The sequence below is a fragment of the Camellia sinensis genome, chromosome 1, assembly GCF_055761805.1.
Source record: "Camellia sinensis isolate YWXY chromosome 1, ASM5576180v1, whole genome shotgun sequence".
Lineage (NCBI taxonomy): Eukaryota > Viridiplantae > Streptophyta > Magnoliopsida > Ericales > Theaceae > Camellia > Camellia sinensis.
The window spans coordinates 39,602,480-39,625,973 of NC_138961.1; the positions used below are offsets into that span (position 1 = coordinate 39,602,480).

General features: G+C 41.4%; 2 protein-coding genes across 2 annotated transcripts in view; one reads left to right on the plus strand and one right to left on the minus strand.

Annotated features, from left to right (window-relative positions):
* Nucleotides 1–20,321, plus strand: part of LOC114268739 (syntaxin-31) — a 29,350-nt gene extending 9,029 nt beyond the window's left edge. The window contains exons 2-6 of the mRNA XM_082876340.1: nt 12,017–12,267; nt 12,546–12,682; nt 13,032–13,070; nt 19,475–19,672; nt 19,912–20,321. Coding sequence (XP_082732466.1) covers nt 12,017–12,267; nt 12,546–12,682; nt 13,032–13,070; nt 19,475–19,672; nt 19,912–20,071 — 785 coding nt within the window. The 3' untranslated portion in view covers nt 20,072–20,321. The remainder of the gene's footprint in view (nt 1–12,016; nt 12,268–12,545; nt 12,683–13,031; nt 13,071–19,474; nt 19,673–19,911) is intronic.
* Nucleotides 13,194–16,397, minus strand: LOC114268740 (uncharacterized). Its single transcript, XM_028209952.2, has one exon. The coding sequence runs from the start codon at nt 16,171–16,173 to the stop codon at nt 15,289–15,291; it is 885 nt and encodes a 294-aa protein (XP_028065753.2). The 5' UTR covers nt 16,174–16,397; the 3' UTR covers nt 13,194–15,288.
* Nucleotides 20,322–23,494: the final 3,173 nt, after the last annotated feature.

Here is a 23,494-nt window from a genome sequence, read left to right on the forward strand (position 1 = left end):
TCCGTCCGAGTTCATTACCGGTGTGGCATGAGGAAGGCGTTGATAGTGCCGTTTATAGGCCTGACCGCGTAGCATGTCAATTCGGGTTTGATCAATGTGCCCCGGGGCCAGCACCTCCTTTATTATCATTTTTAGCGAGCTACGGGCACTTCAGTCGCGGGCTTGTACACACCGTGCTTCCCATATCCGGCTCTTTGACGATGCCAGGCTTGAGCCGAGTAGGGGGTTTCACCCCCTCTTTCAGGCGGTATTGGCAGAAGAATATCGATGCGTTTATTGCATTTGTCCAGAGCAGACCAACCGTATGTTTGCCTCCGCCGATTTATAAGAAGGATTCTTCTCTTCGGCTACCCGAGAGCCGAAAATCTGACCACATGTACGAGAGTTTCTTCACCTCATCTGCTCCAACTGGCCCTTCTGCTCGGGCATCTGCTTCTAGCTTGGCAATTACTTCTCCGGAGCCAGTCCCTTTGAATAAGGCCTCTGGTCCTCGGACGACCCGCCTTAAGAAGATGGCTCACAAGAGGACTTCTGATGCCAGTCCTTCCGCTCCTCGCCTTTCCAAAAGGCTTCATGAGGTACCCGAAATTTTTGATTTGAAGCTACTTTCCTTTTTGCGACTATACCTTCTAAAAATGAAAACTTTTATTTGCCCATGTTGTGCAGGATCCTGCGGTTGTTGACGTTCTCAGTACCGTGGCTCCTGGCCATGCTGCCTCCCCCAGGCCGGACTCAGACTTGGACGACACCCTCCCTTTGTTTGCAAGACTTGTGAAGATGCGCACCTCTCGTATAGCAGTTATAGATGATGATGATGATGAGGCTGAGTCCTCCGACCATTTTTGTGACCTTATTCCACGTATGCGTCGTCACCGCCCTACCGTAGCTGAGGAGGAGCACTATCTTGGTGACGAGGTTATTGGGGCTCACCGTTCTGATGTTGAGATTACTGGAGGGACTGATGCCTCAGAAATTGATACCGTAGGCCATGCTTCTAGAAGCAATGTAGAGACGAGGTGCGCCTCTGGGAATGGTGTGGAGGTGGATGTGCTAGAGATCTCTGAGACTCGCTCTGGCACTTATGGTGATTCTCATCCTCCGGCCCTCCTTCCTTCTTCAGGGATGACTGCTACTGTTCAGGCTTCATCAGACATTGAGATCGATCAGGTGGTCTCTACACGACCAAGTGACTTTGTTGATGCTAGGAGTCCTTCAGTTGCCCCGGCTTTGCATATTGATTCTCCCTCTGGTAATCTTTCTTTCTGAAGTTTGTCATTTACTTATATCTGTGAGAAATCTTTACTTAAATGACTTTCCTGTTCCCTATCTCTAATAAGGCCTTCTTATCTTTTCTTCAGTGTTAGCTGCTACCGGGGTTCTGCCTTCACCTGCCTCAGACTCTGCTCCAGTGTTAGCTGCTACCGTGGTCCCGTCTTCACCTGCCCCGGACTCTACTCCGACTCTCTTTGTAACTCCTCACGGTTCTCCTTCTCAAGGGGGGACACCTGCCTTTGAGACGACTGCCAGAGGTTCTTCATCGCCAGTGCCTTCGAATATTTTGGATTTGAATCTCAGTGATTTTCACATTGATAGTGATGCTTTTGGTCTTTCCCCTTATCGTTCGGCATTCTCAGGCTCGGGACCTCTGCCGGGAGTTACCCCTCCGGGTGGTTCATCTAACCCGATAGACATTGGGGAGATTCCTGAGACTAGCAGCTTTCCGGCCCCAATTCCTCCTTCAGCTTCTGGCAAAGTATCATTTCTCCATTATTGGGTAGCTCCTGAGTTTGCTTCAGTTCTACAGCTTGTGCATTCAAGTTACCCGGAGACCTTTGCTTCATTTGCTTGCCAGTGTCCACTCATTCAGACTGCTCTTCTCGAGTCTTTTGCCACTATCTTATATAGCTTGGACAGGCAACGGTTGTGTGACCTTAATGGGAAAGTAGTCGAGACGGCGTATCAGGGGATCTCTGACATGGAGCGTCACCAAGTGGACTTATCATGGCTTCGGAAGCGCCTGGATATAGCTTCGAACGCCAGTCATCGGCCGGAACTTATGTTTGTGCTTGCCTCTTATCGCACCTCTATAGATGAGGCAAAGGCAACTCTTCGTGAACTTGAGTCGGGTTATGCTCGGGCCTTGGAGACTTTAGAGGCACACTCTATTGTTTGTCCTCCAGATGTAGATGTGACGGGCAGCTTCTTCGAGGGTGTCTTTAGGAAAGATTGAGTTTTTTTTTTATCATTACTTTCTTGCCCCTTTCGATAAAAATGTTTTATCTAGGACAATGCAATGAAATGACAAAATTTTTGTCGTTTGGATATTTTCGCATTGTTTTCTCATTCTACTTGATAAAATATTTATTTCGAATGATACAATGGAAAGAACAATCATATGCACATGTTTATAAAAGCTGAAATATTCTCATTAGTTCTTCAACTTTCTTGACAAAAGTATAATAGATTCACTGTAAGTGATGGGATAAAACATGCACCATAGAGAAAACCAGCTTCTTCATAACGTAAGGGAAATACAACTTTTAGACAAAGTAAGAAAGTGAAAATGAATTTCATCATAGATGAGTCCAACTATGGGTAGTAATGCTTGATAAACTTTGCATTGAGCGGGCCAGTTCGGAAGCCGTCTTCAACCCTTACAAGTTTGTAGTACCCGCTTGAGCTCGCCTGAACCACCTTGTAGGGCCCTTCCCATTTTGGAGAAAACTTGGGCAAAGGCTGTCCTCGCATGATTGGGTCTACAATCTTCCATACTAGATCACCTTCTTCAAACTTTCTTGGTATCACAGTCTGGTTATAGGCTCGGGCGATGGACTCATGATACCTTTCCATGACTTTTGCAGCTCTGTCATGCTTTTCCTCTAATGCTTCCAATCTGGTGGTTCGAGGCTCCAATACCATCCCCGAGGCGAGAGCCATTCGAGCAGATGGCGTTTCCAACTCTATAGGTAACACTGCCTCGGACCCATACACAAGGGAGTAAGGAGTTGCTTGAGTTGGCTTTCTCTTCGAAGTGCGATACGCCAATAGGGCTACTATCAACTGTTCGGACCAAGTCCCCCCAAACTCATCCATCATCTTGCTCAGAATCCTTATTAGTGTCTTGTTTGTGGCTTCCGCCTGCCCGTTCCCTTTTGGATAGTAGGGTGTGGATTTGTGATGCTTCACTTGGTAAGTCTCTAGGAGGCTCTTCACATATTTGTTTATGAAGGGAGTGCCGTTATCCGAGAGGATGGTGTTTGGTACCCCAAATCGGCAAATGATATTCTCCTTGATGAAGTTCGCGACTGCAGGCCCTGTAGCGTTCTTCAGAGGAATTGCTTCGACCCACTTTGTACTCAATTCTGTGGCTGCGAGAATCCACTTGTACCCCTTAGAAGATGTGGAGATGGGCCCTATCAGATCAAAAGCCCAGGTATGGAACGGCCATGGCGTTCGGATACTATGCAGGTCTACAGCTGGAGCATGGATCAAATTTCCGTGTTTCTGACAAGTCTGGCACCTCTTCACGTGATGGGATGCATCTGACTCCATGGTCGGCCAGTAATACCCAAGGTGTATAAGTTGCTCGAACAGCCGAGCCCCTCCTTGATGTTCAATCTCGTGGGCTCTTCCGAGGACTAGATCTGACTCCTCCTTGGAGAGACACCTCAGGGGAGTGCCCTCAATACTTCTTCTGTAAAGCTTGTCCTGATCAAGAAAGTACCGCCTCGCTCTCCTCTTGAGGTGTGCAATGTCCCTCGGGCTCTCAGGTAGTGTTCCCTCTTTGAGATAGTCAATGTAGACTTGCCTCCAGTCAAGGGTATCAATTTCAAAGCAACTCTCATCCTCCCGGATGTATGACTGACACTTGGGGCATTCCTTCTGTAATTGATTCGAGTCCTTCTCCATCTCGGGCCAATAATAACCTTGTCTTTGGATTCTTCTGTACAGACTGATATCCCCATCCCCGCAAGACTTTTCGTGGATCTGTTGTAGTCGGAAGCTCGCTTCTTGTTGGCCAACACACCGGGCTAGGAATCCGGTACCCCCTCGGAAGTAAAGTTCACTTCGAATAATTGTGAATTGGGCAAGCTTGGCCATAGTCAGTTTTCCAACTTTGCTTCTGAGTTGTTCGAAGACTTCACCTCTCCAGTCCTCCGGAAGGTCTTTGTCTTCGGGTATTATTGAAGGTTCTGTTCTCTTTTTGATAACAATTGTTGCCTCTTCCTCTGGAATGTCAACTCTTGCCCCTAATGTTGCAAGGGCATCTGAAAACTTGTTGTCGGAGCGAGGCACATGCTCTATTTCGACCTTCTGAAATTTGTCAAGAAGCCTTTGGACTGTTGTTCGATATGTGGCCAAGGCAGGCTCCTTTAAGACGAACTGTCCTGAAACTTGCTTCACTATCAGCTTTGAGTCCCCCCAGATCCAAATCTTCTTGATACTGTGCTTCTCAGCTGCTATCAAGCCTAAAATAAGAGCCTCATACTCGGCTTCGTTATTCGAACAATGGAAATCCAGTTTATAAGACAAATATAACTTTTCCCCACTTTTGCTTGTAAGGACTATCCCGGTTCCTCCCTTCCCTCCGGCTGCTGCTCCGTCAAAGCTCAATGTCCAGAAGCTTTCCTCGGAAGCCATAGCTGTGTGCACCTCTCCTCTTAATTCTTCATTCACTGGTTCATAGTCACCACTTGGAAATTGGGCAAGGAGATCAGCTAAGGCTTGGCTTTTGATCGCCTTGGGGGCTACACATGTGATCTCGAATTCACCCAGTGCTAACAACCATCTTGCCACCTTCCCGGTTAGAGCAGGCTTGCTGAGGAGGTATCGGATTGGATCACTTCTAGTAACAATCTGAATCTAATGTGCTAGGAAGTAATGTCTGAACTTTTAGGCAGTGAATACCAAAGCTAAACAATGTCTCTCTACTGGAGTATATCGAACTTCTGCTCCTCGAATCTTCCGACTGATGTAATACACCGGGCGTTCTACTCCATCTACATCTTGGACCAATAATGCCCCTATGGACTTGGGGGTTGAAGTTAGGTACAACATTAGAGGCACCCCGGGCTGCGAGGCTATCATGGTCTGAGGCGAGGTCAAGGCCGCCTTGATTCTCTCAAAGGCCTTTTGGTGCTCTTGGTTCTACTCGAACTTGGCATCTCCTTTTAACAAAGAGCCGAAAGGCGCAGAGATCTCTGCCAGTGTTGGGATAAACCTCCGAATATAAGACACCTTCCCGAGGAACTTCTTTAACTCCTTCTGAGAATGCGGGGGAGGCATTGCTCTGATAGATTTGACCTTGTTTTCATCTGCCTCGATACCATGCCTATGTACAAGAAACTCGAGGAACTTCCCGGCCGTCACCCCGAAAGCACACTTGAGAGGATTCATCCTCATTTTGAATTTCTGGCACCTCTTGAATACCTTCTCAAGGTCTCGGAGATGGTCTTCTTCTTTCTTGGATTTCACCACTAGATCATCAACATAATCTTCCACCTCATGATGGATCATGTCATGAAAGATTGCAGTCATAGCCCTTTGATAAGTTGCACCGGCATTCTTGAGTCCGAAAGGCATGACTGTATAGAAGAAGTTTCCGAGAGGTGTTCTAAAAGCAGTCTTTTCTGCGTCCTCTTCAGCCATCTTAATCTGATTGTATCCACTGAATCCATCCATGAATGAGAACATCTGGTGTCCCGAGGTAGTATCCACGAGGGTGTCGATGTGAGGAAGAGGGAATTCATCCTTCGGGCAAGATTTGTTCAAATCTCGAAAGTCTACACATACTCTGATTTGGCCATTCTTCTTCTTTACTGGCACGATGTTTGCTAACCACGTGGGGTACTGTATTGGCCGGATGAAACCAGCCTGTTGAAGTTTTTCAATCTCCTCCTTAATCTTCTCTTCGAGATCTGGATGATATTTTCGAGCAGCTTGCTTAATTGGCTTGGAGTTTGGGAACACATCAAGATAGTGGGAGACTAGGTCAGGATCTAGTCCGGGCATTTCCTTATATGACCAAGCAAACACATCTGAGTATCGGCTTATCAACTTTAACAACTGTTCCCGCTTCTCTGGGCTAAGGCTCGAACTTACGAATACCGGCCTCGGTGCATCTTGTTCATCACTCAGATCTATTTCAATAAGTTGTTCGGGCTGAGGCTTCGGCCCATCTTGCATACATTCTGGAGCCACTTCAGGCTTTATTACTATATCATTGTCAAGAGGCTCTTCTTTTGACTCGGAGTCGGTGACTGAAGAAACCGACTCCCTGCACCTTCATAAATAGTACACCATCTTGCCTCCTTCTCGAACTTTCATCACCTTCCGAGGAATAGGCGGACTTTCTGTTCTAGACATTGCTCGCTTACTTGACTCTGCCATTGGCTCCTTGTCATCTTTGATATCCTCCCAACGAGGAATTTTGACCCCTCGAGGCTTAGAGGTGGTGAGAACTTCTTCGACAGCCAGTTCGGTGAAGTAGATGGCATCAGAATAATGAGCTTCATGGATCTCGAAAGGCCTTTCTGTAGCCTGAATTGTCACCGTCTTCTTTCCCCATTTAGCCTTAACACACTGATGATAACTCGATGGTACAGCCCCATATCTATGCATCCAGGTCCTCCCTAGAATGATGTGATAATTTGCCTCAGAATCGATAATATGGAACTTGGTGGCCGAGCGAATCTCTCCAACGGCTAAATCAACTGTTACGCATCCGATAGTAACTCTCCTTTCTCCACCAAAGCCAGTGATGACTATCGGCTGCTTCACAATGCGTTCTTCAGAGATTCCGGCCTTTTCTAGAGTAGCGCGAGTCATAATGTTGATAGAGGCTCCACTATCTAGAAAGGCCCTTTTGAACTCAACCCCGTTAATAAAAGCAGTCACATAAAGCGGGCGATTGTGAGAAAAAGGATACTTCCGATCAACCTCGGAGAAAGTAATGGCACTAGATTGTTCTTTTGCCTTCCTCGGGATAGATCCCTCAGTCGACATGCATTCCTCATGGTGTGCCTCGGCTATATTAATGATAGACTTGGTGATTTCTGTTCTTGCCACCTTGGAAAGTCCAAGCTGGTCAAAGAACTGCTTGAACTTTACACAGTCTTGCAAGGTTTTGGCATAGTGATCCGGATCTTTTTCCACTCTTGGAGGCTCGTAGTTAACCATCTCCTCGGTCTCCTCAAAATAAGATGCCACATAAACATGGTGTCCTCCTCTTCCATAGTATTCTTCTCCTCCTTCTGGATCAAAGGGATCTTTGCCATGAGTCATAAATGTTCTGCCCTCTGGATCGAGAGCACTTCCATAGTAAACTTGCTCACCCTCTGGCTCGAGGATGTCGTCCAGATAACAGTCATCGTCATCGAGATTAGCGATAGCCTCGATCATTGGGCCTTCATAAGCTATCATAGCAACATTCTTGCCCTTGTCTCGGTGTTGAGGATATGGTTGTTCTCGGATGTCTTGAGTCCCTCGCTTTTTGAACCTCAATTCGTCTGCTTCGACTTTATCTCTGAAGATTTTCCTGAGAGTCCAACACTTCTCTGTCGGATGTTTCAATGTACGATGGTAGACACAAAATTCAGGGCTCTCACGGTCCTTTTTTGATGGCATTTCTTCAACATAAGGCAATTTTAGCTCTCCGTCAGCCACCCATTCCTTAACTAGAGCTTTCACTTCCTCGATTCCACATGGATAAGAAACATTCCCCTTTTCACCATTATATTGCTTTCTTTTCTGGCCTCTATGACCTCCTCCTTGTGAATTTCGGGTATCCGGGGCAGAGGCAGCAGCAACGATAGGTCCACGAGATGACTTGAAACTAGTCTTGTAACTGGCTTTAAATCCGGACTCCTGAGCCTGAGGAATGCTAATGTTCCGAGCTGCTTCTATTAATGCCGAGAAGGTGGGTAGCTTGTGGTTAACTAGAAACATTTTGTACCTGCTCAATGCCCCTTCTAGACAAATTTGAACCAGATAACTCTCCTCAACTGCTTCATGACAATCCACGGCCTTGTCCTGAAACCTTTTGACGTAGTCAAGGATGTCTTCACTTTCTTGTTGCTTCTCTTTACACAATGTAAGTGTGGTCACCTTCTCCGCCACTTGAAAGAACTTGGAGTGGAATTTGTTAACCATTTCCTCCCAACTTCGGACAGAGTTTGGGGCCAAATTAACATACCAACTATATGCTCGGTCGGTGAGGGACTTAGAGAATTCTCTCAGTCGGAGGACGTGGTTTGAACCATGAATACCTAGAGTCTCGATGAATCGCACAACATGTTCTCGGGCATTTCCTTGTTTGCCGTCGAACTTGATGAACTTCGGCACTGTATACCCCTCAGGGTATGGATAGCTCAGCATCTCAATGGGGTAAGGCGGCTTGACGTCTGGATCAGGCAAAGAGGGTAAGGTCCTCTTGCCCCGTTCGAGATCGAACATGGCCTGCACATCGGCGAGAGTGAGAAACTGTTGAGGGAGAGAGTTTGATGGTGGTATTCCCGGGACTTGGCTTATGTACCCGAAGACTGAGCTAGGGGCGTCTTGGCCATTCTGGTGCTGCGAATTCATCATTGGTGAGGACATTTGACGATACTGGCCATCAGCGCCTATAGACAAGCCAGTTGGTGATGGGATATTGAATTGAGGCCCGTAGAGTCCACCGCACGGTGCCGCTATATCGGGTTATGCTTGCAGATTTGTTGTCGGCACCAAAGAAGGCCCGCTTGGTGCTTGGGTAACATTTATTGGTGGCGTAACAAGATTAGGTACGGGCAGAGCTCCCTTTTGCGCCATCATGCTCCTTATGTTTTACACCAACAGTCGCCGGAGCGCCATTCATTACACCAGAAACTCCCCTAGTCACCATTGGATCTTGGCTTGGCACGCCATGGAGACCGGGCATGGGCAAACTGCTGCCGCCTACTGTGGTTTGAGCATGTGTTACTGTGGCTGTGTTGCCATGAGCCACAGGTTGATTGGGGCTTACTTCTCCTTGGATTTGATTTTGCGCTCTGGCGGGAATAACTCCACCACCAGTTTGATTTCTGTTCGGCGCCGATGCAAAGTTAGAACTCATCACCAACATGGTGTGAGTGAGATTCTGAAGAGTGGTAAGAATCTCTTGTTGAGTATTTTGAAGTCCTTGAATGGCTTCAAGCAAAAGTGGTTGATCTGGAGCCATGGTCCTGTCATCACCACCATTAGAGGATCCTTGTTGGTGAACTTCATCTTCTCCTGCCATCCTTGTTGGAGTTGTGTGGATTCCAGATCTCGTTGAGACCATTAACCAATCCGCCTCCCCAGCGGAGTCGCCAAAATGTAGGAGAGGGTTCAAGAAAGGAGTTGGAAAATTCGAAGATCGAATTCTCTAGAATATGATGAGAGGCTTAGATTCTTCAATAATCTCAACTTAGGAACACAACAACAAAGAAGATGATGGAGATAAGAGATTGGGTGAAGAAGAAGGCAAAATGGCTAGAGAATAGAATAATGGCAAGGCTCTCCCATGGATCTCCCACTTTCACTCTCAAGGTTGATAATGGAGAAGGGAAATTAGTTCTTTCCCAAGAGTTGAAAAAAATCTCCAAAATTCATCCCTTATAAAGCTATGGGTGGGTGCTATTTATAGGCACCTCATGATGTAGGATGGAGCCCATGTGCAAGGCACATGGGGGATATTCTCTCTAACCACCTTGTCCGAGGAAGTGACCTCTCCGAGGAGGTGACTTCTCCGAGGAGGTGACTTCTCCGAGGATGAGAAAACCCCGAAGAGGAGATCACTCCCTCGGCGAACCCTTCTTCTTAGCCACACCTAACCAATGATCCCCAATCATCCCAAAGGGTCAGGGGTAGTCCCAGAAGACGTCCTGCCGCAAAATATTGCCGAGTCTCATGGACCCCCCGGGGTCGTGCCACCTCGACCCGGGTATAGGCTAGTTTAACCGAAGAGTGAATTTATCTCCACTCACCGTCCTCGGGATCGGGTCCTTTGTTCGAACTCCATTACGCCCATGGTTCTGGTGCGTAGATCCCGGAAAGCTCCGAGCCCGCAAGTGTTCTGGGACTCATTAACAGAGCGACTTCTAGATTGCGTTTGAATCCGTTCGAAGCCAGGTGTTTCGGATCTCTAGATTCGTGGATCCGAATCCTTTCGAGTCCGAGTGCCTCGGATCTCTAGACTTGCCTAATACCCTTTCGAGTCCGGGCCTGAGTAAGTCTCTAGGTTCGTGGATCCGAACCCTTTCGAGGCTTAGAGCGATTCAATCCGTTTGATGGCGATAAATCTGGGCCCACCGATTCTTGGACTTGCGATAAATTCGGGCCCACTAATCTTGGGCTATTGGGCCTAAATAATTTAGTGGGCTCAAATTAGCCCCTCTTACAGCCTTTTACCCACATTCTTTTCCACTGTGGCCCATATGATAATTAGATACAAATTGGCAATTGTTGCTTCCTCTGGGTCTTTTAAATTATAGCTCTACATAGAGGTGTGCTTCAATTTTTTGACACCTTAAAAGCCATAGGTGGCTTAGGAGGCAATTTTCTCATGCACAAGTGTAGCTATTGGAGGTTAATAAGCACAAAAATGAACATCAGACAACATGCCATGGACATATCGACAAGACAATTTATGAAAAATAAATAAATCTGGACACAACAACAAATTAATATTATATATACATATAAAAGAGGATATATTGTTTGATTTGGGTTTGATTGGCGCTGGTGTTGGTCATGGTGATGGTTGGGGTGAGGGGAGCGGTGGTGGTAGAGGGAAGAGGGCTTTGGTGTGAAGATATAGTTTGGTATTTAGGGTTTGGTTAGGTGGATGATGAAGTAGGTGGTGAGAATAATAAGGTAAAATAGATGGCATAACTTTGTCAGACACTTTTTGGGACACGACTGGGACACACGGAGACACGTGTTTGACATGCCACACGGTGTGTCTATTTTTTGATATTTTGTTCTACTAGACACGGTGGGGACATGGTGGGGAAACAACATGGTCTTATTTTAATTTCTAAAGCTAATTTTGGGGGGTCATATTATAACATTTGAAATATGACGGTTGAATTTTAAAAAATAAATAAAACTCGTATGAAACCATCAACAATGCAATCCAGATCCAACCACAGTTGTGAAGTTGAGAGACTAACTTCTAATGATCTCCAAGTTCTAATGCAACAGAGATCTAGCCTGGATGATTTAAATTTAGTGGGTTTTTTTTTTTTTTTTAAATGTTAAAATAATGTTAGTTTTCATTAATTTTGATTGTTTTTGGATGTAATATTTATGTACATTGTAAATAAAAATGTAATTGTTTTGCCGTGTCCTCACTGTGTTTGTGTCTTTATTTTTTAAAGATCACCTGTCTGTGCTTCATAGGTTTTATTTTGTTTTTTTCCCATTGTCCAATTTGAGAGGCTTTAAAACTACAATATCTGCAATGTGAGCTTTCTTCCACGGTGTGGAATTCTGGTAAAGGGTGAATCCAATGCTTGATAAAAAATTTCCTTCTTGTTCTCTATTTTCCAAAACCCTATTCTAATGTACAGGGTATACCGACTGTTGTTTATGTGTGTGTATGTTTATTGGGGGATACTTTATATACTGTTCATTTAAAAAAATTAAAATACAAGTACTATGCTTCCCTGGAAAATTGACAATCCGTTTATTCACTTTCCTCGATCTCATAATAGAATGTAGATTGAAGCTGGTATCAATTGTCTCCTATGTTTTTGGCATCACATTCCATCTTAGTATTCTATACATTGAATGTTTCATGAAGAAAAGTTTGAATTTCAGATTTATCTGTTTAGCGTAGATGGATTTAGTGAAGCTTCATGATGATCTTCTTTTGCATCTCTCTCTTGTGCTGAACATCTCCAAAGACTAAATTGTGAAGCCATTCTTGTGTTTTTTTGCACTGTTCATGTTAATTCTGCTGGTTGATGTTCTGCTAACCTCAGGTTTTGTAATTTATATTTTCATTCACATGCAGTGGCCAAAAGGTCATCACTTTTCGATGATCCAATTAAGGAAATTCAAGAATTAACTGCCTTGATAAAAGATGACATAACAGCACTTAATGTGGCAGTCTCCGATTTGCAAACCCTGCAAAACCTGGAGTTAGCTGATGGAAATTATTCAGAAGATAGAGCTGTTCATTCTACAACTGTTTGTGATGATTTGAAGAACAAACTTATGGGGGCTACCAAACAGTTTCAGGATGTACTGACCACTAGAACAGAGGTCAGTGCTAAATGGAATGGTACTAACATAATTCTACTTCTTTTTTCCCCCCCTTTTTTTTCCCTTTCCTTTTTTGGCTTAAACAAGTAAGATGTGCAAGTCAGTGTGTGTGCTGTCATGTTCCTCTGTCCTATTGGGACTTGAACCCTACACCTCCTCATAGGGATAGAAAGAGATGCAGCTAAGCTAACAGTCATTGGTTCCTTAGCTTTACTTATATATTCTTATTATCATCACCATTGTCATCTTCATCTTTTTTTTTTCCTTTCTTTTTGCAGAATATCAAGGCTCACGAGAATAGGAAACTGATATTTTCTACAAATGTAGCAAGAGAGAATCCTTTGAGCAATCCTCCGAAAACTGTGACTGAACCACCTCCTTGGTCAAATTCATCTGGCAGTTTGCAACAGTCAGTGTAAGTTTTTTTTATGTTCAATATTTTCTCATGTAAATGAAATGTTTTAGAATGGAACATAAAGAAACAATACAATCTTAGATAAATTATTCATCTAAAGTAAAGTATTATAACCAAATATATTGTAAAGTATTCATCTCATCTGTACAGTTATGTGAACCAAATATATTGTTTGCAAATTTCACTTTTTGTAGTATTTTGGATGATTGCCTTCATAGTTCTAGTGTTAGTAGCCTAGCACCAAACTTATTGTATGTGTTTGTTTTGTGAAGCTAAATGGGATTCTTAACTTGATGTTCCTCCCTCCCTCCCTTTTTTTTCTTTTTCTTTTTCTTTTTCTTTTCACCAGGTCACCACCAGATGGGGTTCAAGTAGGCAGCCAATTGAGGTGTGTTCTCACATCATTATTCTAAATGCTAAAATTGAGTTTGATGTTCATACTCTTCTATCTAGCACTCTAGCTTGACCATGTTGCTAGTGAAATCTTTTAAGATCTGAAAAAATTGATGTATAGAGAAATAGAAAATTGTATTATTGATTTATATTTATTGTGTTTACAATGAGTCCTATATATAGAAGATTAAAGGAGGTAGGTATGTAGTAGGTGGAGTAGTAGGTGGAGTAGGTGAAGTGGGTGGAGTAGGTGTAGTGGTAGGTTTTGGTACATTTTAACAGCCCCCCGCAAACTCAAGGGGGTTAGGAACTAACCAACTTGAGTTTGGAGAGAGTAACAAAACAAGAAAATAGACGAATACATAAAATAAAAGAGGATATGAGACACTGTATGGTCGTGTCAGAATGTTGTAGAAGACTGTATGGTTATGGCAGACCGATGTAGAAGACACTGGCTCGTGTTGGACCGATGTAGAAGACAGTTTATGGGGTCATGTCGGACCGTTGTAGCAGACAATGTTGTGACAGTTGTTGTGACAGTTTACGGAGTCTTGCTGGACCCTTGTAGAAACTAACCGGAATCAATGTCGGGACAGTTTATAGAGTCTTGTCGGACCCATGAAGGAGCTAACCGGAATCAATGTCGGGTCAGTTTACAGAGTCTTGTCGGACCCATGAAGGAGCTAACTGGAATCAATGTCGGGACAGTTTACAGAGTCTTGTCGGACCCTCAAAAGGTGTGCCCAATCTTTCAAAAGGCGTGCCATCAAAAGGCGTGCCCAATCCATAAAAAGGCGTGCCATCAAAAGGCGAGCCCAAGTCATAAAAAGATGTGCCGGACATGATGGCGAGGCGCGTCACCACATTGGCTTGCGCGCCCGTTTTGTCGTCTGGCGTCAAGTGGCGCGCGATGCGCGTGTCTGCCTTAGCTATTTAACCAAGGTTGAGGCGGAGGCTGTGCAAACCAGTCTGAAACCGCTGAACATTTGCATTCTGAAACACTCTGTAAACACTCTGTAACCAACCCTTCTCTGACACACTCAGCAACCCATAACATGGCCTCTTCGTCCCGTAGTCTACTCACTCTCTTTCCCGACCTCAATGAATCCACAAGAGAGGTAACTGGTGCGGTTGCCCGTGAACCTCAACCAAGCGCCCCTGAGTTTGCTCCGTTGACCTTTCCTATGCGGTCTGTGGAGCAAAGAATGGCAGCGTAATCAGATATTGAGGCGAATCAGTATACATTGAAGTCATGTGTTGAAACCATGACTGCGGTCACAAACTTGTCGCACCGGCTGCAGAGTAGGACAAATGAGGTGCAGCAGTTAAACGCCCAACTGGCTCTGCTCCAACGCATGTATAAGGATGCGCGAGCAGAGATAAGTGTGCTGAAAACGGAAAACAAGGAGCTGAAGCAGAAGGCCACCGTGATGTTCCGATTTGGAGGTCCGCCATATGCTGTAGTGGAAGAGCAGGAGGGAGTGAACGTGCTCGGTGGCGTGGGAAACACGGAGGCAGCACCGGCAAGGGCCGCCCAGGACGGAGGCAAGAAGAAGAGACCGGCGGCAGAGTAGAGAAGAAAAAATTCCGCCTGTGGATGTGGCTGCTTTGGTGTTGTTTCGTTGTTTTTTTTTTTTTTTTTTTTTTTTGGTGTAAAAGTATGATCGGGGTTGATCCCCGGCATGAAGAAATGACAAGTTCGTGGAATGTGGTTGGTGTTATTTTGTGTTGTTGTGTTGTTTAATAATAAAAATAAAATAAAATAAAACAATGGATAAAGAAAATAGAGAAAAATATTGGTGGATGGGTCATATGAAAAACATCGGTGTGATTTTTTTTTTTTTTTGTGGTGGAATATAAAAAAATAATAATAAGATAATGGAAAAAAAAAAAAGGGTGATGCTCACTAACGAGTTGTAGAATAATGAAATAGTTATGGAAAAAGAAAGAAAAAAATAAAATAAAATAAAAGTAGGGAAAATATATTATAATAAAAAAAAAAATATATATATATATATATTAAAATAAAAGAAAAGTGTGAAATAATGTGGGTGGAACCAGCACATGGTTTTGGTTTGATGATTCATTATTTTAATAAATATATATATATTAAAATAAAAGTAAAGTGTGAAATAACGTGATGAGAGAACTTTAAAGCTTTTGCTTTTGCTTCGGATTGAGACTGTTGTGAACTTTAAAGCTTTCTTCGAGAATCATCGACTGGTCTTTGGAGAGATGAAGCTTCTTCCTAGAGGTATCACCGTCTTCTTGCGATCGCACTCGGGCTCTTTCAGGGCCTTGATGACGAGCGCGGCGGCGGAGGGGACGACGGAGACTTTGGCCTGGCGGTTCTGGACGGTGAGCTTCACGGTGACGCGGAGGCCCTTCCAATCCTTCGCGGTCTCTTTGGCGATGTCTTCGCCGATTTGGCCTCTACCACTCACTGTGGTAACCAAACTGGAAAACAGGGCGGGTGTGGAAATCGTGATTCGTGAGTGCCGTAGCACAGCACCGGAGGGCCGGTATGGAGATACCATCACGCTGGCCTTAAACCAACACAGGGAAATCAGTGAGTAGGGTTGGTGTGGCGTTGGTCTCACTGGTAGTGGTGGCGCTGCACATACTGGGATCACCGACCTGATTTGAACCGCCGGGGCAATCTTCTGTGGGTTGCATCCACCATTGTAGATAGTCCTTCGCATGTGGCTACACATTGAAGAAGAAGTTTTGATGGGTGAGAAAGCTCTTGGAGATGGAGTTGCAGATCCAAAAAGTCTGTTTCTGATATGGGTTTGATCATTTGGGGTGTTGTGATCAAACATTGAACTCACAGGACTGCTAAGCTTCAATGGAATTGGACTGTAACTTGAATCTGCAAGGGAACTCTCGATGACATCTAACTTCCTGCTAATCCATTCTTTCTCATCCCTCTTATTCTCTTCAAACTGTGGGGAAACCTCTTGGATTTGAACTTGAATTGGGTTAGGCCTAGTTATAGAAGAGAGGAGAGGAACATCTCCAGATGAGGCAGATGGTAGGAGTTTTGAAGTTGTTTTGCTAAGCTTCCAGATCCGGCGTTCAGAAGTTGGTTCAGTCATTCCGAGAGCAAGCTCGAGTGGGTGTTGCTGGGTTGCCTCTGAGAGAGAGAAGATTTGGACAATGATGGAAAGGTATGTGTAGAAAATAAGCGGAATAGATTGAGGTCCGGCGGACGGCTAAGGTGAGGTTGCCGCCCGCCGGTGAAGCGAAAATACTAGGTTCTAAACCTGCTCTGATACCATGAAAAAATTGATGTATAGAGAAATAGAGAATTGTATTATTGATTTATATTTATTGTGTTTACAATGAGTCCTATATATAGAAGATTAAAGGAGGTAGGTATGTAGTAGGTGGAGTAGTAGGTGGAGTAGGTGTAGTGGTAGGTTTTGGTACATTTTAACAAGATCTTTCAGTCTTTGCAAATGTCAATATGTTGAAGTATTTGTTTCTGTGTGTTTCTTGTAGGCAACATCTGTTTACTATTTTAAATCACTTGGAATCTGATATATGGTTTGCATGTGCAGTTGTTAGAAGCAATTTAATCATTTCATTTCCTTAGAAATATAGAATTGAAGCTTTTGACTACTGACTGAGGACCATGTCCTAAACCTCTAGAAGCTCTAAATCACCCTCTAGGCTCCATCTACTGCAGAAACATGTAGTGTGGATGAGTTATTGGGTTTTAGGGTGGTGATAAAGCACGTGCGGTCCAAGGAGATGAGACTTGGGGGGTGAGATCTGTGGTAATGAGGACAATGAGAGTGGATAAAGCTTTAGAAAACGAGAGTGGCCGTAATGGAGCGACATAGACAGGTGAAGAAAGCTTATTAATGAGGTAAATATCTCAAATGCTACCAAAAGCTCCCTGGGGAGGTGTTTTATTAGGTTTACCAAAGAGGAGGAATTTCTATTTACATGAAAGTACCATGTGCTGAGGCATTGCTATATGGTGGTTTCTTCAAGTTTGATAGTCTGTTAGTAGAAACCTCACCCCATAGTGAAGACATGCTTGATAGAGGTCGTGTTGTGCTCCTAAAGTAAGGAAAACATCTAGAGGATGATGCATGTCCTTAGAGAATGAGGAACCATGTACTGATGAGACAAGTGGTGCATCAATCTCCCTTTCCCAAAGAGTGGCCAAAGGACAAGTCCCTTGATAGGAGATGTAGGTATATGAGTTCCACACCACCACATGGCATTGCCATGACGTCTCCACATTGGTATCTCATTCAAACATGGCTCATGTATCAGTCTTGTGAAGTGGCTCGCAGGCCCACAAAGGCACTCCATATCCCTCTGTGGTTGAGGCACATTAATCAAGGCTAGTGTCCCCTAGGCTTAAGACATTCCACAAATGGCTTGATCGGCTCAATTGAGGCTGGAGCACAATGTCTCTTCCTAGTGGTCAACATGCTTGAGGATCCTTTGGTTAGCTTCGCTACTTGTCCAAGCGTCTCCCTAACTCCAAAATTGTGTGCTCACCCTTTAGCCAAGCGCTTCTTCTCGTGACCCTCGTTCGGTTTACTTGGAACACCCTAATGGCCTGCTTGAGTAGCACCCTGACTCCATACTCGGCTTTTTGAAGGATGACAATTGCCTAGGCTAGCTGTGTGGACGAGGCTATGTTACATTGGCTTTTTAAAATAAAACAAATACCTATGTCCTATGTTACATGGACTCGTTAGATTTGGCGAAGTACCCGTGTCAACACGACACGACATGGCTATGGGTACGGGTACGGGGGGATACAGAAGGGATACCGCATAGAGAGAGTGGATACGGCAAACGAAGAAGAAAGATGGCATACCTGTGATTAGGGCTACGAAAATGGAGATTAGAGCTTCGTTCTTCATATCAGGTGTGATCTTCATGTTCTTCAATCTCCCTTTCTTTCTCTCTCACTCGATTTTGCTTTGTCTTGATCTCCTCTTCTTGTCTTACTGTTGAATCTCGATCTGTCTTCTTCAGTCTCTTCGTCTCTCTCGATTGTTCTCTTCATCTCTCTCTTCTCTCACATTGGATGTTTTCGTCTCCCTCTTCTCCCTGTTTTCTTCTCTGTTCTCGGTCTCTCTATCTCTGTCTCTCTCTCTCAATAATATATCATATTAAAAGTCTCAAATCCTATCACTAAAGTTATATAATTATATATCAAAGGCTGATATTAAATTAGGACTTTAATAATTTATATAATATATCATATTAAATGATATATATATATATAATATAATTTATTTTATATCTAATATAATTTTTATTTCTTTTTTGTTTTTTAATAGAATTTATTATTTCTTAACTTTTTTTTAACTCGTCTTTGTATGATAAATATATTTTAAAAATTAATTATTTAATGTATCTCCCTATTCGTATTCAAATTTGGATCCATATCCACGTATACTCAATTTTTAGTTTTGAAGTGTTTGATCTCTAGATACGCACCTGCACTCGATACCCACGTTTGAGTCCGTGTAACGTAGCCTGTGTTGGACACCGGACATTTAGACAAGGATGTAGGATATATGTTCGATACTTTTCATCAGACGCTTCTTAAATATTCGTATTTAAAACTATCATTATATGTATATATTATTGTATAATTGTTATAAAATTAATAAAAATGCCTTTATGATACTTTTTGTTACATTTAGCATAATTTTATCTCACATGATAGATTAAAAATATGACATTTCTTTTGCCAAGTCTACATACCCTTAAATTAGAGTTTTGATGGGCTTAACCTCTAGATATGCACCCGCACCTGATATTCTTACCTGAATCCATGTAACATAGGGTTCCCACGGGATCACCAAAGACTTGTGGCTAGAGTTAAGGATAGGTGCCTCTTCTTTCTATCCCTTGATGGGATTTGGACCTCGATCAGTCTTAGAGAGAGAGGGGACACTACAGCTCTCCTGATGCAATCCCCGAGGCTTAACACATCTACCCTTTGACATCCATGATACGACCCCCAAATTCTGATCATGGTACAATAGTTAGTTGAGAAACATTAGGATTATTGAACTAAAGGGGTTAAGCCACCTATCTCTTACCCTAGGTGACTGTGCTTGGCTGAGATGGCCACCATGATTTGACCTCTCTACAAAAAGAGCTCCCATGCACATGTTAAAGCAATGTAATTTCCACCACCTTTTGGTGTGTTTGTGATCCAGAAATCTCTTGATATTTTGCACACCTAACTCAACAATTAAACTTCATGTTGCTTTAGTATGTGTATTGTTGTAACTTATATGAAGACGATCATTTGGATCTGGTTGGTGAAATAGGGTCTTGATGACACGGTTTAGTGTATCTATTGCTGGTTTTCCTAAATATACTGACAGCTTGTGTTAATCCTTTATTCAGACGAAGGTTAGCTACAGACAACACTCCATCCCACCATATGGAAATGTCCATGCTGCAGCAGGTGGTGCCACGGCAGGAGAGTTATTCACAAAGTCGAGCAGTAGCCCTTCAAAATGTGGAATCCACAATTTCAGAACTCGGTGGGATTTTCACGCATTTGGCTACAATGGTAGCGCAACAAGGGGAATTGGCTATCAGGTTTGCTCTTTTTACATGAAATCTGATGATTATACATTAGATCTTTAATTTGGAAACTTTGATCTGTCTAAACTTCTGAAGTATGAAAAAAGGTAAATTTTTATGCAGGAAACTTAAATGCATGTGGCTCCTGATTGGAGCTTATAGTTTTGTTATTTACAGTGAATAACTATCTTGCTTGCTTGTTTTTCTTTAAATTCATGTTTTCCTGTATTGAAACTGCTTATTTGTTTGATTAGGATTGATGATAACATGGAAGAGTCATTGACAAATGTTGAAAGTGCTCGCAGTGCTTTGTCAAGGCATTTAAACCAGATATCATCAAACAGGTGGCTCATGATTAAGATATTTGCCATTTTGGTCTTTTTCTTGATGGTATTCATCTTCTTTGTGGTTTAATACTTACCAATGAGAACCCTTGTATTATTGTTGCATCCGGTGTTCTATTCCTTTGTCATACCATTGACCCTGTCTATAGATTATTTGTCAAGTATAGGTTGCCCATTGTGGAAACTGGGGAGTATATAGCCATTGTTCTTGTACATGTGCTTGTTGCTTACCATTTTGTTGCTACCTTGTTTAGGAAGCATGTTTACAGCAACATTTTCATGGGTTGAAATTATAATGAAAGATATTCTATTAGTTGACACATGGAGTTGTAACTGCTTGACTTCTTCTTGATACAGAGTTCTGCAATGGTATTTTAACTATTACAGTATCTCTTTTTGTTTTTTGGTTCAGTCTCCTTATTAATCAAAAGGAGTTAAAAAGCTTGAATGATTTGAGAAAATAAATCCATGTAGTTGATCCCACATGATTAAGATAAGCTCTTGTCAAGTTGGTTACAGAAAGTTTGAATTATTGATTCATATTAGAAATTATGTAACCTTGTTCAAGCCTCTAGTATATTTTCTTTAAAACCAAAAAAAAAAAGTTCTGTTTCTTAAATTTTCCAGGCATCTCTTTGATCTCTCATGCACTTCCAGGCCACACTTGCCTACATTAAAGTACTTTCTTTCTGTTTTTGGGGGGCAAATTACACTCATATTCCCTATATTTTGGCTTGTGTCATTTTGGTCTATATAATTTAAATTAGTTAGATTTTGACCTTTATTTTGTCTTACTTTGGTTTGATTGATAACAATTGTTAGTATTTTTTAATGGAACAAAAGTGGCATTCATCACATTTTTAGGGTTAAAATTATAAATTTGCACAACTCAATAGTTAACCGCAATCAACTTAATAATATTTTTTCGTCAATCTCTAATAGCATTATCAATTGAATTAAATTGGTAAAAAATTTAAAATTTAATGTCAAAATTGAATAAATTAAAAGTGTAGAGACTAAATAACACAGAAAAGAAGATAAATATTAGGACTACCGTTATAATTTGTATATATATTTTTTTTCTTTTTTTTTTTGTTGATCAAAGTACATTGAAATACTTTGTGAACATGAATTTTGAGGACAGTAAATCCCTGATTCCTAGAAACGTATCATTTTTTTTCTACCAAAATTTGAGTATCTTTAGAAGTGGGTTTTGTTTACCAAAAATTGTATCGTTCGGAGGTAATTGTAATGATATGATCCTCATGGATCATAAGTTAATTTTCTTGAATCATGTAGTGACACGAGTTATGTTAACTTTAGTTAAACATGCCACATATTTGCTTAGAAATTAGAGAAAGCTCATAGGAAGAACTAGAATTGATCAAGCAACATCACTAATTACAACAAATATATCTTCACCTTAATTGTTGCTTAAAGATAAAAAGAAACACTTAAAAAAAAATGAGGTGTAACTTAACTTTTGAGATTGAATAAGTCTATGTGCACATAAATCAAACACAGAATATGACACAATCCTTTTACGAGGAGTGAAACCCACATGTGTGAGACTCACCCCTTATGAGTGTTGTGTTTCATTCTGTATTTAGTTTTTGTAATCCTAACATTACTATTTTAAATTTCAAATTAACCATCTAATTATGACTAATGAGACACGAGGAGTCAAAAGATAACATAAAATAATATGCTAAACTAAGATAGTCGTAAGATTGTTTGATTGTGATTTAAGTTTAAATCATAAAAATAATTATTGTTTGGTTATGGAGTTTTTAAATTTTTTTTTTTTTGAGTTTTTAATTCATATTTATTTTGGTAAATTTTTTTAAAGATTGTAAAATTTTCATCATATTTTTAATCCATAAATTCCTTTTCACCATTTAGTCCAAATTACTTTCTTATATTCCAATATGTTCTATAGGTGCCATAATTATCAAAATATCTCTAATAATAGTATTCACATTGACAGTGTAAATATTCCGTGATGTGAATATTCACACGTCAATGTGAATATTTCCATTGTAAAATTTGAACGTTAACATCACCAAGTTGTAAACAATCAAAAAATATTTATAACGATAAAATTGTTTAGAAAATATCTTAAATATGATAATTAAGATTTAGTTAATCAAATATTTAAATAATAGGACTTATTGAAATACAACAATATGTTTCAGGACTAATTGAGATACAAGTACTTCAAAAAAGATTTCCTAATAATTCTCCCATTTTTTTTAGGGAAAATCGGTTTAAGGTCCCTATCCAACTTTTAGTAATGGATTAGGTCCACAATGTGTTCTTTTGTAGCCTAAGGTCCCTCAATGTTATTTTAGAGTGTAAAATACCTGTCTTACCCTTGTTTATAATATACGTTGTTTTCAATTTGGCAGCTAAAGATCATATTGATATTTTGTGGGAGATTACGTGAGGATGAATTTGACGATTCAGATTTTTGTGGAGATTTTCTAGGGTTTTGTAGGTGTTGAAATCCTGTTCGTTGTTTGTAGGTGTTGAAATCCTGTACGAGTTGAAATCATGTTCGTTGTTTGTAGGTGTTGATTGATCGTGTAGGAGTTGAAATCTGGTTCATTGTGTTTGATTTGATTTCATGTGGAGTTGAAATAGATAAGTTTTCAATTTTTGATTTGATTTGATCGTGTAGGTGTTGAATTAGGTTTTTGTTTTTAGTTTTGATCAATGTGAGAGAGACGAACTCAGTGTTGTTCTTTTTGATTTTTGAAGTTAATTTTTCATTATCTATTATTGATGAATTTTCGATGGAGTTGATTTTGATTTTTGGAGTTGCTTTTTCATTCTCTGTCAACATGGTTATGAGTTCCTTTTTGGTGCTCTGTTTTTCTGCGTTTTGTGCTCTGTTTTTTGTTCACTTTGCATTTTTTGTGTAGTGCAGAGAAAATTGCAGGTTTGTTACTATAATTGAACTCAAATCACAGAGAAAATTGTAAACTTGTAGTGCAGTGAAAATCACAGAGAAAATTGTAAGTAGGCAGAGAAATTTACAGACGTAGCAATAGAGCAGTAAATGTTTTGTTTTTTTTTTAAATTTTTTTTGAATTAAGTGTTTTGTGAACATAACAGATTTTCTCTGTGATTTTTTATGTGCTTGTGTTTAATATATTTTTGTCTCTTGATGTTAATGTGTTTTTGTTTTTGTTATATTGAAAGTGAATATAAGTTCACAAATTTCTCTGGACTTTTCTTTGTAGTCCAGAGAAAATCATATGATTGTATTACAAATGATAAGTATTACAAATTTCTCTGGACTTATATGTTGTGTTTTTATATGTTTGCACTTTTCAAAGTTTTCTGATATGTTTTCTTTGCACTTTTCATTTTTTTTTTTTTTTTGCACTATTCATGGTTCTGGACTTTTCTTTGTAGTATAGAGAAAATCATAGGTTTGTTATTATAATCCAATGAAAATGACAGAGAAAATGTTAAGCTTGTAGTTGAG

Coding starts and splice junctions, on each gene's coding strand:
- LOC114268740 (XM_028209952.2), bottom strand. CDS start 16,173: ATGACTGAACCAACTTCTGAACGCCGGATCTGGAAGCTTAGCAAAACA.